Source organism: Zootermopsis nevadensis, unplaced genomic scaffold (assembly GCF_977971745.1).
Source record: "Zootermopsis nevadensis isolate Lab colony 2312 unplaced genomic scaffold, Znev_1.0 Znev_ptg000008l, whole genome shotgun sequence".
Classification (NCBI taxonomy): Eukaryota; Metazoa; Arthropoda; class Insecta; order Blattodea; family Termopsidae; genus Zootermopsis; species Zootermopsis nevadensis.
The window spans coordinates 126,507-143,242 of NW_028259140.1; the positions used below are offsets into that span (position 1 = coordinate 126,507).

General features: G+C 41.3%; 2 protein-coding genes across 10 annotated transcripts; one reads left to right on the forward strand and one right to left on the reverse strand.

The window, feature by feature from the left end:
* Positions 1 to 549: 549 nt before the first annotated feature.
* Positions 550 to 13,716, forward strand: LOC110839703 (uncharacterized). 9 transcript variants are annotated; one of them, XR_015534070.1, is made up of 7 exons: positions 550 to 660; positions 1,119 to 1,279; positions 1,508 to 1,646; positions 1,752 to 1,928; positions 4,970 to 5,674; positions 6,755 to 7,762; positions 11,293 to 11,433. XR_015534070.1 is itself a non-coding variant. In XM_022084144.2 (3 exons), the coding sequence occupies exons 1-3, from the start codon at positions 10,981 to 10,983 to the stop codon at positions 13,582 to 13,584; spliced, it is 396 nt and encodes a 131-aa protein (XP_021939836.2). In that variant the 5' UTR covers positions 8,762 to 10,980; the 3' UTR covers positions 13,585 to 13,716. The 9 variants fall into 9 exon arrangements, 1 of the variants encoding a protein (XP_021939836.2); XR_015534071.1 differs by lacking the exon at positions 11,293 to 11,433 and having other exon boundaries at positions 6,755 to 7,345; positions 7,590 to 9,620; XR_015534072.1 differs by lacking the exon at positions 11,293 to 11,433 and having other exon boundaries at positions 551 to 660; positions 6,755 to 6,898; positions 7,590 to 9,620.
* Positions 13,717 to 14,871: 1,155 nt separating this feature from the next.
* Positions 14,872 to 16,487, reverse strand: LOC110839717 (Kazal peptide Pr13a). Its single transcript, XM_022084156.2, has 3 exons — positions 16,339 to 16,487; positions 15,283 to 15,456; positions 14,872 to 15,043 (listed from the first exon to the last, which is right to left on the reverse strand). The coding sequence occupies exons 1-3, from the start codon at positions 16,367 to 16,369 to the stop codon at positions 15,012 to 15,014; spliced, it is 237 nt and encodes a 78-aa protein (XP_021939848.1). The 5' UTR covers positions 16,370 to 16,487; the 3' UTR covers positions 14,872 to 15,011.
* Between the last annotated feature and the right edge of the window lie 249 nt (positions 16,488 to 16,736).

Genomic DNA, 16,736 nt, shown 5'->3' on the forward strand with positions numbered 1-16,736 from the left:
TTTGCGCTCGCACGCTACGGAAAACAGAACCTTGTGGGCGAGGCGAGTCGTCCAAGTCTTTCGACTAACCGACCTGGCAACAGATCTTGTCTAGGGGATATAGCAAGAGCATAGTAAGATTAGGTATAATGAGAGGACCACTCAGAATTCGAAAATTGTACCAGCAGCGAAAGAGCAGTAATTGATATGGAATAATACCGACAGGGGGGCTCAACCCCAGCCGCTAAGTGGTCATAGGAACTTAAAACAAACCTCTTAAAGCAAAATAATAACTTGCGCCCTCTGTGGGTAACGGCGCTTTTGGTGGGTCCCGATGTTCCCGCACAGAGGACGCTGCCGTTTATTTTACGTTTTTCGAGCCTTGTTTTATTCTCTACGACCATTTACGACCTGAGGCTGACCCTCCGTCCCGCGATTTGGTTTCATTCGATTAAATCATTGAGTTTTCGCTGCTCGTAGTATTTTCGCTTCTAGTGTTTTATTACTGGACGTATAATTTTATCTGCCCCTTAGTCATCTCTGCCGACACGCGGTGGATGAGTTTTTCATCTTTGCCTTTCCCGGCATGCTCCGCGAAACTTGTTTCCTACGGACAAGTTGAGTTTGTTTCTGGTTGTCTGTCTCCTGCTCCGGTACAGCGCGTACGTGTCCAGTCTTTACGTAAGTTGGGGCTTCAGTCAGCCATTTTGATATTACGTCTCAGCTTGTGTTTGGTTTAATTATCGATTTGTTCGACAGCCAAAGAGTTGTTGAAGCTTTCGTGGTGGTAGTACGAGGCTCTAAAGAATGCAGGCGAATTCGTGATAATGAAAATACTAACCGATTTTCTCTAGAAATTACAAAAATCGTTGAGTTAGATTTTATTCGACTTAAACCCTTGCACCATTGAAAATTTAATCCTGGAATCTGAAGCGAAAATAATAATAAATTCTTATTGTGTGGATTTCCACCTCTTTTGCCATTCACTGTACGTGTAATGTAAGCACAAATCGATGAAAATTGTAATATTTATTATAATTGACTCCTGGATTTGACCTTATCATAATGAATACAGATTTAACCTGGTCGGATAGATAACGACCCTGACTTATCGGCATTTCTGTCTGGCGGCTTTACAGGTGAATTACGTCGCTTTTCCATGGAGAAAGTGGAGTGATATAAGATCGTCTATATATTTTTCTCAAGGACTGTGACACGCACATGCGAGAGTACATGTGTCCTGTTTTGTGTCCTCGGGTGCTACGTCCTGTACAACGCGAGCCTACTTAAGTCATTCAAGGTGAGTTGCATGAAATATTCCGTCCTCTGAAGTAGAGAGTTCTGAAAGTACGTTGAGAGAAAAACTTATATTGCGTGCTGTTACCGATACAACGTGACTTGGCCTGCGTCACACAAGACAAGATGGCTGAAATGACGTTGCAACACTGAACTAAGTATTCTGAGATATTATTCTATTTTACGTTTTGATTGTTCTGTGATACTGCCCACGCATTCCGTCTCCTTCTAGGTCAGTGGTAACAACCACGTGACGCTCGTTCAAGACTTGAGGTTTACGGAGCGGTGAGGATGACGGCCGCTTACATCGTGAGCTTGCTAACACGACAACCCGAAAATTATATTACAGCAGCAGCGAACTAAGGACTCCGGTGAGTACAATGAGAAATTGTCAGATAATGCCCACTGATCGAGTTTCAGAGCTTACATACAGAAGCGACGTAATTATAAATTTTTGTCATTATGTCTGCTTTGAGGTGGTTGGCGGAGCCCTCTTCATATTCACGGTGATTATGATATCATCATTCTTCATCGCCGTCGTGAACCCTCTGAACCTGAAGATTTTTCCACGTCTCGCTCCTGGACGCTGCTCTGTGACGTCGTCTGGCACGAGACGTCTGAAACGATGAGGCACCAGTGAGCGATGGACTCGGGTGAGTACGGTGATGTATTATTTCTAGGTTGATTCAAAATTATAATGACTTTCGTAGATAGCGTTCTGTGGGAAATTAAAAATTAGTATGTCTCGACGGCAATGTAGTGTCTGAGTAAAGCCTGATCTGCATGGATGGGATTTCGCGAAGGTACCGATATCGCCAAAATCAAAGAATGTTTGAAACCCCCTACGTACGGTAAGGAATCGAGTTCTTTTATGAGTTGGAAACAGAAAGGAAAAGTTACAGATCATTTGAGAATTGTTGATGGGAAAGATTGGAAAAGGAGAAAATGCAGACAATCACAGAGACGTTGCGTGTCCGGTGATAGACACGCACACTTGCGGTATGAGACCAATTTCTTCCGTCTCTCTTGATGTAAACATGTACGGCAGTCATCGTGTAGCTGACAGTCGTTTAACTGGTCAAAGCCTTTCTCTTCGTGTATAGACACAGAAATTTTAAAAACTGATTGGTCGTCCTTACTTCATTTCTGTTGGATAAATTTCGTAAGGAAATGCTGTGGTGTTAGGTGGACCGAGTATTGCGTATGGAGTCTGTATTGATTTGGATTAGCCGTCTGCCAGAGACGCGACTGAGTAGGCGTCCTTTACGCTGTGATGGAATTAGACAGAGCTGCTGTATAGAGCAGAGGTTCCCAAAATATGGAGAAACATTTTCAACATCTTTTGCTTGATTGAGGCAGTCATCAGAACGAAGTATCGTTCTGCGTTTTATCCCGAAGGATGGTGATGGGATACAGGAGCGTAGACCAAGACTCAAGAATTGATATTCAAGTCCACTTGTAGCAACACAGTAGAGATATATATTGAATTAAAGCTACACCAGTTTACAGTATCTCGAGTCAGAAAACTATGAAGGCGTAATTTATAACAGTTATAATTACTCTTCGCTAATAAAAATTGCAGTTTTGTCGACTTTCAGTTTATTCTGTGTATAGTAATATAAAATATCGTCAAATTGAGTACCTGATCTATTTTCCTAATCAATGAAACTGAAGGTTTACAAGTGCAAGGAAACCGAAATTTGAGTCTATCGTGAGTCACTGCAGTCTGATTCACATCTCTAGATACTCTTTATACAATAACACAGTTTAATATTAAGTCTCACCGCTACTAAATCTTCCGAAATAATTCATTCCTTTCCTAAGAGGGTTCATAACTTAACTTTTTGTGTGCTCTTTGAAATGTAAAAAGTAAGCATCATTAACCCCATGAAGCCGTAGGTCGTCTGAATTATATTTAAGAATTCAGTCCGTACCGCGAAGAAAACACAACTCTTCACCATTACGAAAATCAACTGGTTAACGCTGTTTAAGGAAATGATCGCTGTTTATTCCGAGAATCATAGTTCGTCTGAATTATATTTAAGAATCCAGTCCGTACCGCGAAGAAAACACAACTCTTCACCATTACGAAGATCAACTGGTTAACGCTGTTTAAGGAAATGATCGCTGTTTATAGTGAGAATCATAGAAAAGCCATAAATATAAAAGTCATCATAATTAAAGCACTTGGTACATATGTTGAAGTAAACTTTCAGAATTGAACTACTTGGTATTTAGCATTCTCTGTTGAAGGCTTAATGTACCGTTTACAAACTTTTTTCTTTATCAGTATTACTTCGCCCCACTCGCTTGTAAATAATCTTCTTGAATCTCTTTCCCTAAGTGTTTTCAAGTTCGGATTGTCTTACAGAGTGAGAAACGAAGTATTACACCTGTCTAAATCATCAAGAAATATTATAGGACTGTTAACTTAGTTGAAGCATCTCTCTCTCTCTGTCTGTGTTTTTAATAAGTTCCGAAGATTAGGATGGGTTGACACTCAGGTTACAGTAATTGGTTCATCGATTCTCGATAGATTCTGACGAATTTAGGACCGCGTTCAGGTGTGTGTTGCTCTAAAATCCAGTCGTTCCTCAGCTCGAATATTTGTTGCGCCATTGAATACTGTCTCGAGAATAATAGAAAAACTTGAAGAAGTCGCTGTTTCCAGCACTTACTTCGTGTCCCATTTGATAAGTTGAACACCTGTACGTGTTCAGTACGAGAAAGAAATTGCTGCCGTGTTTGAAAACATGTTTTAAGCTGGAAGAAACCAGCAGATAGTCTCAATAAATGCACTGCGTGAATGGAATTCTTAGGAATATTACACATTCTCCAACTCTGTCGCATTGCTCATATCACGTGTAAGCATGGATTAAATTCCTTGTAGAATCGAATTCAGACAAATAATTATCTTTTTCTGTTATTTCGTGTCATGAACTGTTGACCTTGGTTCAAAGAGTGCGTCTTAATGCACTTCCATAAAATTCTCCGCTGTTCGTGGAGACTCCTTCAAAAAATTATGCAGTACTTGAAAGAATTGGCACAATGGCGGCGTGACCTGTTGATTTGACCCTAGGGATCCGTGTAATGTTTGCCCAAGTGCATGGTAACAAATAAACATGTCTGTGCGCACGGGCGTGATATCGAAAGTCAATTTTGGAGCTACCTGCCTTGTGTTTATCAGTTTACGGTCTTTGGAGTGGTATTTCAGTCAGCATTTGGTTCGGCAGTGCCGTGTAGTGTTCGCGGACACGCATGTACCTCAGGGGTATTGTCGGTAGATGACAGGACAGTTCGTCAGGGTGCGCACATATTGATCATTGAATATCCCTCGTGCTCCGGCGGTGGCGGGATGTGTTCGCTGTTTTTCAGACGTTGCCGTCCCTGCGTGCGAGAAAATGGCGCAGCTCCTCTGCTGGTATTGTTTCCTTCGGACGGCGTGATGGTAGGATGCATGCCCAGTCGAGTGCAGCTTTACTCTCTTATATTGCCAGGGCTTGCAAGTTTATTTGATCTGATGTTTGTCATCTTTCTCCCGTGTGAAGTACGTAAAGTGGGAAATATTTTGGTTGCACGAAAGGCCGGATTAGTTGCTAGTACGTTATTAATGTGGTGTAGAGTGCCTTCGTAGTAAGAATTAATACTGGTCTCTCAATGCGGATGTTTATTTCTGTACATGGTTTTGTTTCAGGTAGGCGTGAATGCAAGCATATGGGATACTTCAGCCGTTATGCAGTTTCGAGTCCATCATTACTACGGAGGTAGCAAGACTTTGCTCCGGTAGCTGACATGACCATTGTGCGTGATGGACACAATTCATCAGTCGATGCGGTTGGGATGACCCACAGACTCGTGGTGGCAGCCTCTGTTTTTGTGACTTGCATGTGGAAATTCAGTAGCTGTTGATTTAAATTTGTGCAAGAGCTTATCGCAGTGAAGAAGCTAGAAGTAAGCAGCTAGGGTTACAGGTTGTAATGTTGGTTAAGTGGCCACCGCACCACAGTTGCCCACTTTTGATTCCTAGTGACCAAGTATGGGGTGTTCGTAGCATGCCTCACAATGCCACAAGGAAGACCTCAGGCCCTCGTGCGATTACCTTGCTTTCCGAGGAGGTGTACTGTTATAGATTTAGTGGGAGTGCCTAGTCTGTCTCAAAGAGGAGTTTGAGATCAGGGGATGTGCTGAGTAGCAACTTTCATGTGAACTGTAGCTGTAGTGTGTGTGGACTGGTTTCAACGAAGACATGGCAGACCAATTTGTCTGAATATAAGCGTTTGAGAAGATCAGTTGTGTGCGTGATGGGGAAGCAGCTTATTTGGAGTTGGAGTTGTGAAGAACCAGACAGAACGAAGCACCTGGAGTGTTTGTGACTTGGATAAGGAATTGCATTATTCAGGTATGTTAGAGAGTAGAGTTTCTTTGCATTCCATGGATCCTTCTTAGAACTAAACCATGGGATGCAGATCAAGTCATTTCATACAGTAAACATAAACTTCAGGACTTCATTCAATATACGTAAACCTCGGTACTTTTGACACAATTACAAGAACGTGTTTCACATATGAATGTACATAAACCTTCAGATTTTGCAATTCAAGTATGAAAGCTAATTTCAGTGCAGGCTTGAATACATTTATATCACAATTTAGAGTTTTAATTGTTGGTTGGTGATTATTAAATAACTTGACACGTGTAAAGTACACTCCTCTTTGACATTTAGCAGGGTTTACATCTTGTAATTAAATTATGTACATCTGTATTTCTTTTAAAATTATCCAACTTTTCCACCACAAATGATAGCAAGCAGAGTATAAATTCACTTGCAAGTGGAAGTATATTAAATTTACGAAATAATTTTCTACAAGATACGCTGCTTTTGACACCTGCCATTGTTGTGATTTTCTTTTGCATGTAAAAAGCCTTATTACTGTCTGTTGAATTCCCCCAAAATATTAATCCATAAGACACCACAGAGTGGAAATAAGCAAAGTAAACTAGCTTTATAGTATCTGTTGTCATGGGTGGCATGATTGTTCAGATGGCAAGGCACGCAGAGCTTAATTAGGGAATAATATACTCAATGTGCTTCTTCCAATCTGAGGTGTTGTCAACTCGTAAGCCAAGGAAATTGTTTAAACTTCCGCGATTAATTTTTCATAAAACCTATTATATGCCTTGTGCTTAGTAACAAATTTTATGAAGTTTCCTTTTTAGAAAAGAAAATGGAGAGAGAGAGAGAACTTAGTGCCAGTTTGTTGGCTGTAAACCATTTGTTTATGTCGTTCATGATATTTTCAAGTTACACACACACATAAGGGCTTGTTCTACTCCGTTGAGTGCATGCTTCTGTGAATGCAAATTTTGCAATTTGGTGGTGACAATTCCTAGAACCTTCCTAAATATAAATCTTTTGTTCAGAATATTCTTTTCTATTAAGCCCTTGCTTCGAACTTCAACGAGTGGACAAATCTTTCAGGTGAAGGAGAGCCCCACGTTAACGATAACTCCGCTGGCCCTTCAAGTAGCAAGCAGCAGAAATCACAAGAACAGCAAGAAGATGCCCATATTCAGTATCTGAGAAACATCGGACAGATGGTGGCCATTGTATTGGATCCGTTGGGTGGGGAGGAATTAGAAATTTTCCATTTCACTTTACTTTGTCATTAGAGAATAAGCAGAACCTTTGCAAGAACTTTATTATAGGGAGCATAATAATTGGAATTGCTGATTTGTTCCGGCCGTGTATGGAAAATGTGTAAAACGAGCTTTTCTCCCAGAATGGACTTTTTTTCTTTTTTGAGTCTTGGTTCTGATATTGTTTAAAATCAGTAGAGTTTAAGCATATCAATTATTCATCCTTTCAGCCACTTTAGTCTGAGAGAAGAAAGTCTGTATTCCAGAACATGCGCTTTGCATCATTTATCTTGGAATCATAAGGAAGGGAGGTGGGAGGTTGCACACAGAATGTACGGCGCTCAGTGCTGTTTTATGGAATAACGTTCGTGTGCACACAAATTATAATATGCGATGGACAAAAAGTGGGAGGTGAAGGCAGGATTGGACAAATGTGAGTGGGATGCTGTGTTTCAAGCATTCATGCCATATTGTAATTCCTAGGACACTGATCTATTTTAAACTAATATACACATCTGTGATTTTGTGACTTACGCATAGCAGATGGTATCTTGCTGCATTTACACAATACTAATATCTTTTACCCGTGTTCTCAGTCTGTGGTTAACCGCTTCAAATATGTCCATATTATCAGTTTGATTTTATTTTAATTGTTTTCACAAGATGCTGAATTACAGGATGTGGTTCTGTTCTGTTATGGGAGGAAAAGAGTTGAAGACAGGTGTGTGCAGCTGGCCGCCTTCCCTACATTTGTAATGAAAGATAGACTTACCATGGCTGTGTGTGTGTGTACTCTATCTCTCCCCACTTGAGAACATTCCGATCGGCTGACAGATTATCGTTAAACTTGGTAGGTATATCGTATGATTAGTGGCCATCCCAAATATTCATTTATTAATTTGCTATTGTCCTTCTACTACTGTGATGATTATATGAACATTCAGGGTGGGAACACCATTAGGTGGTAAAAGAACCTTGTTTATGAGACTCTCTATAGGCCTGTATGGACACACACAGACACACAGGCTGTGAGAAATTGTTTTTTCTTCTTAAGTAACTTAAATATGAGCTGTATTTCTGGAGTCCTGGCTGTTATATTGATTTTGTAAATAAATATGGGAATCTGTTCTTGGCTCAGTAGGAGCTATAAAAAATGTGGCACGTCTGTTGATGGTGAAGCGGCAAAGCAGTTTGGCAATGAACAGGGGTTTCCTGATGTGCCAATTGGACAACTGGTCACAAGCTATGGCATGCAACTGAATTGTTTCAGCTCATCTGTGATATACTGAGCCAGAAAATAAAAGCCCACAGCACCATACACATGAGAAATGTTTATCATTTCTTACATAGATGTGTCTAAGAATTTCTGTATAAGAGTGAAATTCTTTGGGGAAAGTGAGGATACATGACATGACATGTAGGGCATTATCCATATATAAATAATTCTCATGTAACAAAGTTAAAAAATTAAGGCTGTGAAACGATGTTTACATTGGTGTTCCGACAGTAAACTTCCTCCTGACATTATACATGCAAATTTCTTGAATTAATTTATATGATGGATGTTAAACATGTACACACAAAGAAAGTATAATGTTGAATTTATTAAGAATTCCGTTTATTATATTTATGAATGATTTACAACGTGTTTACGATTAAATATATAAGTGTATGAGCAGAAGGGTTATACAAGCCTAACATATCAAAGCTCACTCTGGATATTACTTACAAGTTAGAAATAAATCAATATATATATATATATATATATATATATATATATATATTGATTTATGTGCTTTTCTTGTTTTCTGCAGAAATGTGGATAACCTTCATTTTCAAAATGCATTTTTGTTGGCTTTTAACCTTTTAATTTATTACTGATAATTATTGTTGATTTTTGTGTGTTCTTATCATGGAATCACCATTTCACATTCTTCCTATGATTCTCATTTTCTTGTGTTTTTATTACTTGTTTCTTTTCCTCCTCTTCCTTATTTGTGTAACAGTGCATAACACTGGTACATTTTAATCCATTCATACTTCCCCAAGTGTTTTGCGCGTGGGACTGCTAAATCTACTATTCCAGACGAACAAGAGCCTTGGTCTGTGCCAGCTGTTACATTTGTCAGTGGCGTTTGACTGTTACCCCCTAACAGGCTCTGCTTGTCTGGTTGCTACTGTTACCTGTTCTTGTAGGCTATCTGAGCGAATAGTAATTTCTTCAGAATTAGCTGTACTTTCCCATTTAGAAACGTTGAGCCTTAAATTTAACACTTCCTTTCTGACAGCTCCACTTCAGTTCTATACTCGTCTAACTTAGAAGTGATATTAGTATTAATTCTGCTTTCTACTTTGGCAACATGTTCCAATCTAGGCCCTTCTCCATGTGCGCTTCAGGCTTTTCATTCACACTCTCATCTACTCTGTCCAACTTACAATTTACATCTGAAATTTCTTGTTGAGTCTGTGCCTTTATGAAAGGCCTCAGAATCACAGAATAACAGTAGTTCCCATACAAAGAGACCTCACGCCCAGTTGAATTGTGGTGTTCATATTTTTATATGTTGGCTTTTCCCATTAAACATTCTCCATAACCACTGCCACCGGGTAAAAACCCATTTGCAGTTAATAATAATTCCTTTTTTTTGGCAATACAGCCGCATCGTCGTTCTCTCCTGTGTGGGAAACTGAGAAGTCCTTGTCGCAAATCTTTCAGCGCGCCACTAAGTGTATAAAATGATATTTCTGTAAAAGTAAAGCTGCCCCACTGTACGCCATGTAGGCGTGGCCAGCGTGATTGCTACACCGTAACAAAACGTGACTGACTGATACTCAACAATTGTTTCCTCGTCATGTAGGCTGTCGAAATGGTAAGCATGAAAGAAATTAATGAGTTTAGGTTAGCCCGCACATATGTGCAGCAGGTTATCGTCAGTGTTGATTTCAGAGCTCAGCGGCGTTCTTCATGTACTCCGAAACATTGGCCCTGTCTCAGTGTTTTCGCAAATTGCCTGTTAGGAAAGGCAAGGAACAACATGCATTATGTTCTTAGAGGTGCTGACATGTGAAATTAATTTGACTTTGTGCTGGGCAATTATGTTCAACTGAGCTGATGAAAAAAATAACGTTTCAGAAAAGTAAACGATTTCCGTGACATTCGGAACAGTTTCCGGGATGTGGGACGAGGCTTTAATTTCCGGAACGGTCGGTCTCGGTGCTAGCAAGAGAAATAGCAAAACCAGTGCGAGTCTATTGCTTGAACATTCAGATCCATTGTCATATTTGGAAGTCCATTTTCCACTATCGCCTCCGGGCCAACTGTCGGAGGCCGATCGCTGGGCTCTGTTATCCGATAGGCACAGTCACTAGGACCTACGAAATCTATGCAAGTAACAACCATACCACAAGGCTCTTTAACAAAGGTACCATAATGTCACATACCGTTTTGCTGCCGGGGAAAAAATTGTTCAAGATAATTTTATTCTCAAAGAACAAAACATTGGAATTCCGGTTTGGTTCGTTTCATTCTTCCGGAAATATCACGTGCAAAATATGACTCTTCCTGCTTCAGAATTGTTCGTATTTGAGTTCATGGTGACGCTGCGTCATTGAGTAGCGTCATCTGTAATTTTTAAGAGGAAACATGACGCAGAATATAGCCGAGCCTTTGCTACGTCATAGCAAAAGGGGAAGGGAAGATTCGAAAGGCAAGCGGGAATTGTGACACTTTTTGGTCCCTTCATACGCGTATATTTTATGTGCATCCTGCAAAGAACACTTTTAATAACAGCTGCAGAATTTAAATGTCTCAAGTATGAAGGCTGAGCTCCGGCCGCTATTACCCCAGGAAAGAGAGAGGAGGAGGGCGCCAAAACCGATCGACACGTGGACCTGACTGGCAGAAAGCGAAATCCGGTCGCCCGGATCAATTTACAGGCTCCCCCTCCAGAGGTCTCCAAATTTCTGGCTGCAAAATACCGCTCGTAGAGGCGAAGTTGCATCACGGTTAAGGGTGACGCGGACATTCTTCGAGAGCGAGATGCGAGGATAAGAGGGACGCGAGTTAGAATGAGAGACAAGACAAGGCGATGCGTAAGCTCTGACGTTGGCTTTGACGTGTCGAAGGAAGAAGCGACTCGTGCTATAAAGGGGCTGGTCCGTGCAGACACCTACTTACAGATCAGCGCGATGAAGCAGAAAGTGATTCTCCTCGCTGGTGAGTACGAAAACCGCCGTGTGTTAACGCTGACCGTAGGCGACGATCAGGTAACATTTACCGCTGCGTCTTCATTCTTATGTGTATCTGAGAAGGAAGACGGAGCTAAGTTTGCTACATTTTCCATTACTCGTGTCCAAATGTTTTCTGTATTTATCCCGCAGCGTTCCTGCTCGCTGTGCAGAGCGCGACCTGCCAGCTGTGTCCACAGTGCACGTGCAGGAACTCCTACGCTCCGGTGTGTGCAAGGAACAAAGTAACCGGAAAGCTGAGAGGATTTTCAAGCCAGTGCGTGCTTAACTGCACCAATAAGTGTCGAGACAACAGTAAGTAGACGTTTGATTTGACTGTGATGGTAAATGCTCTTTTGGACTTCGCTCAAGTTTAACTTACAAAATAACGTTTCCGCTTCCGTCATCAGGTAAACAAGAACGGAAGAACTAACTACCTAGCTGGCTAAGGGAATCCGAAGGTTCGCCACCGAATTAACCAAAGCCTTCCACCGGACCATGTCCTGGGCCAACAAAATCCAGTCTCCTTCAACTCCTATCTCTCATAGATCTCGCCTGAGATTATCCTACCATCTACGTCTAGGTCTCCCCAGAGGTCTCTTCCCCTCAGGCTTCCCAACCAATACCCGGTGCACACCTCTTGTCCCATCCATGCGCGCTACATGCCCAGCCCATCTCATTCTTCTCGACTTAATCACCCTGACAATATTGGCGGAGGAGTACAGATTTTTAAGCTCATCATTTTGCAGTTTTTTTCACGCCCCATCGTCTTCACTCCTAGGACCAAATATCCTCCTCAACACCCGATTCTCAATCACCTGCAATCTGTGTTCCTCCCTCAGAGTAAGAGACCATGTTTCGCGCCCATACAAAACAACGGGCAGAATTATTGTTTTGTGTATTTTAATCTTTAGGTTCTTAGAAATCAGACTGGAAGTCAGAATATTTTGAACTGAGAAGTAGCAGGCATTTCCGAATTTAGTCTCCTCGTGAGTGTCATTTTGATTTGTTATTGTTGTTCCCAGATATTTGAACTTTGTCACACTTTCAAAGGTTTTATTAGCCACCCTAAGATAATTTTGCCCGCCTGTCTTCTGATGATGAGATACTAACATGTACTTAGTTTTTTCTGAATTTACTTCCAGCCCCACTTGTCTACTAGCCTCTAGTAAAACGTCTGCGTTCCTCTTTATTGTATTCATATCGTCCCCCAATAAATTAACATCATCAGCAAATGCCAATAGCTGATGTGTCCCATTCAACTGCAAACCCTCCTCCTATCTTGGACTTTTCTGATGGCTTATTCTAGCACAAAGTTAAAGAGCAATGGAGATAAAGCATCTCCTTGTTTTAGACTGTTCTTGATGAAGAATGTCTCAGATACATATTTACCTACACAAATTTTGGTACAGGTTTCATTTAAGCACATTTTTATTAGACTCACTAGCTTCTTTGGTACACCAAATTCAATAAGAATATTATATAGCACTTCTCTCTTCACCGAGTCATAGGCGTTTTTGAAATCTATAAATAACTGATGTACGGTCCCACCGAACTCCCATTTTTTCTCTAGTATCTGACGAATGCAAAAGTTCTGATCAATCGTTGATCTGTTTCGTCTGAACCCACACTGATGATCCCCAATAATTTCATTCGCATCTGGGGTTAATCTTGCCAAAAGAATGTTTGATAGAATTTTGTATGAGGTTGACAGCAGCGAAATTACCACACTCAGTCTTGTCCCCCTTCTTATGAATAGGAATAATTATGGATTCCTTCCATTGCTGTGGCATCTCTTCCTTATCCCAAATTAACTGAATAAGCTTATGGATCCTCATATGCAACCCTTTGCCACCTGCTTTAATTAATTCGGCTGGAATCTGATCAATTCCTGGAGATTTATGACTTTTCAACTTCCCAATCGCTAGTTCAACTTCATCTAAACTAGGTTCTGGCACCAACAGTTCAGCTGTTTGTATTTCAATCTGCCCATAAACATTTAAGAGCCGGTTAAAGAAATTTTTCCACCTATTCAAAATTTTGTTTGGATCTGCAAGTAAATTGCCATTATCATCCTTCACCTAATTAGTCAGGTTGATACCCTTTCTTAAATTCAATTTTGCCTCTGTACAGATCTCTAATATTTTTGTCCTTAATATTTGTCTCAAGCTCAATAATTTTGCTCTTCAGATATTCCCTTTTCTTAATTTTGACGGACGGCTTTGTTGAACCTTCGAGCTCCTTAGCTCAGCGACTGTCAAATGTCAGGGAGGACTTTCGGCTGCGCACAGCACAAGGAACGTGTGAAACGCGAAACATAAAAAGGAAGGTGGGAATTGAATGCCATTTCGTGTTTCAGGATTTGAATACTTGGGCCCTGGACGATGCGGCCACTTCACAACCAGAACAACATTAGAAACAACTCCCATTCCATATGTGAAATAGACATCAAAGTAGAGTTCGTTATCTGTCTAGTCTTAAAACGTGTTTATGAAGAAGCAAGTTAATAGATGTCGAATGACTGTACTGTGTGTTCTTACATTGAAATATATACACATAACTTACATATACAAATAATACAGTCAGATAATTAAACCTAGACCCTTTCAGCACATATGGATCAATAAGCCCTGGTTTTGTCAGTGTCTTATCCCATTGACTTCTGAATGTTTTCACTTACTTTTGGTAAATTTTATTTTTAAGAAACTGTCAGTCGATTCCTAAGGCTGCGATGTCATCAGTATTAACCAGACTTTGTCGCCCTCCAAAGAAAGGTTACCTTAAAATTCAAGTAAATTCCACTGTATCACCAACAGAGTATTTAATTTTACAATCAGTTGAAAATGATACAGACGTTTATACAGCTGTAATTTAGCTGTATCTTGAAAAAGTACTAAAGAATACAGAGTGAAATGTTGAATTTCTTCACATCTCCTGAGAGAACCTAACCAGTAGCCTAGAACTTCCATCTGTTCTTAAAACTCAACGAGACTCCATGTCTGTATTACTCAACACAATTTATAGGAACTAGCGATGGAAGTAATTTGTGTGCCTACCAGAACTGACTGGCGAAATACCTAATTAAGTAAGTGAATTGTAACTAAGTTGCATTTTCCTGCATCAGAAGATTAAGTCAGCCGAAGGTCCTTCACCGTCCATCTTAAGCCTCTTCAGTGCGATGCCATTGCTTCACGTGTTTCCCCAAGACCCGTAGGCCTTCGTCTAGGTTTTGGAAGGAGAACATGTTAATTAACTAATAATGTGACGGGTATTTTGGAAAGTCAAAGGAGCTGCTGCAAGTTGCATATGAATTTATTGGTCTGTGTCACTTTAATTTTTGCAGGAGTCTAGAAGTTTTGCTGGCTGTAGAGACACCGCAGTAGCGCGTTCTCACTGTTATCTCAAGTATTTGGAGATTCGTTACTATGACTACATGTGACAATCGTGCATCATCTGATAGGCTACAGTAACAGATTCGTGGGATTCTTTGTTATGCCACGTGTGTATCCGCCTCCTTTCCACCCTGACACATCCATCACACGAGCAGAAGGTGCGGAAATCGGCAAATGGGAACGTGGTTTTTAAGCCGACAGCAATTTCAAAGCAGAGCTGGGGGACAGACGACAAATAAGAAAAATGCTTTTGTTTACACGGGTAAATGTTTCAGCCACAGATTCATCTGCGATGAAAAAATTAAAACATCAGGAAGTCGCCTATGAAATTAATTACTCATGAGGTAAAGACGGTTTTAATGGAACTTATTCTTTCCTGTTACAATTTCATTGCCAAGATAACCTAACTTATTTTACCAGGCCTCTCTCTGTATTTGGTTATGTTTTCCGGGCGTCTGGTACGAGTCCTGCAGGCCGATGTCAGCATTCGCCTTCCTTCAACACGACGTGGTCTGAAACGGAACGTTAAATCAGCTGTGTAAAAAGTTTCACAAACATTTAACTACAAGCAGACGGGAGCGCCGTTCAGTTGTGCCACGTTAGGGTTTATTTCTTTCGCTTTGGGTGTTCTGCTTCATTACGAATTTTCAGCTTCCGTTTTTGTGTAAACATTTCGGCACAGGACAAAGAGGTTACGTAACTTTCCTTTTTCCAAGAATAAGTAGGCACCGCTTCTGTTGTCCGTACTCACATCTGGTTGACTCGCAGTTGGCGAGCTCGAATTGGCATCTGTTTGGGAAAGTCTGCATGACCCCAGTCTCGTCCACTGCACACACTGGTTTGTATTGCTCGTCGCATACGACGAATTCGCACGGCATCCAACGGGACAGCGGAGTCGCTGTTGCTACTTTTACAGCCAGCAGACCTTGGCATTTAAAAATTCAAAATTATTATTAATTTTTGCGACCCCCGAGTTAATTAAACAGATACGAGTCCTGTTTCAGTTTCCAGCCAAACGAACGAGGGTCTTCGGACAGACGTTGGCATGAACCCTAACAGGTCACTGGGACGCTGATGATGGTTACAAATGTGCGCGTTATTAATGCGTACATCAGCTCAGTCATTCGTGAGGATGCAAAATTGTGTTCTTGTGGAATGTGTGTGAATGAGAGAGAACTTATTTTCCACCTTCTCCAATCCAACAGAATCGGTCACACGTGTTGAATATTGACGGAAACTGAGAGAAGAAGATGCTATCATTAAAACAGCATAAAAATGTGCCCATTCTCAAAACGTTTGAAGCCGAACTCGAGGGCTGCTTATGGACTCCTGTTTGGGGTCCAACTCGCGTGCTTGTGGCTGAGCTAGACGACACGAAAGTGACAAGTCAATGAACCACCTCAATGTAGGTCAGTGGAATGGATTGCATCACACCGCCGTTGTGTGATGACGTCGTTAAATTACACAACAGTGCGCATGACCGTCCGCACGTTTCACCCTTCAGATCATCAACGGATTTTGATTGCGTATTTCGTGATGATCCTGGCCTGAGAGACCCGGCTCGGTTTTGTGGCCGATAGGCGTTGGATTCAAAGTGCGTGGAGTTTGTATTACGCAATGCTTTGTCCAGTGTGACAACGGGAAACTTTTATTTGAACGGAAAGTGTCTCTTGGGATTCCGGTATACGCAGGATTCGGTGTTTGCACACATTTAAATCACGGCAAGATTTGGTTACGAAAATGTGCGGGCAGATTTTTTCATTATTCAAAACGAAATGAACCCCAAACTCGTGCCACTAGAACTTACATGTCACAAGCAGAGCTGTCGTCTGTCTCATGATGCTGGTATCACTTCCAGGAAACTGCTTCTCTCTCGTTGACGTCCACGAACATAATGTGTATCTTTCCGGAAGTCTGTGGTCCGCTGTATCGCTCGCCCGTCCATCTACGACTATCACTGACTCCGCCTCATAAATCACGGGTTGGTAAAGCTCCAGAAATTTTCCGGCATAACGTGAATTAAGTATGGAGATGATTCACCACGAGGCATAGAATAAACATCGCCGGATCCACGGTTCTCCGGTTCCATCCAAGACAGACAGGCCCCCCCCCCCCCCCCCCCCGGTGGAAAAGCTCGACAACGTTTTCGTGAATTGGGAGAAGTGACGAAAACCTAGAAGTTGTGTGTTAGGTTAAGGGAACAAA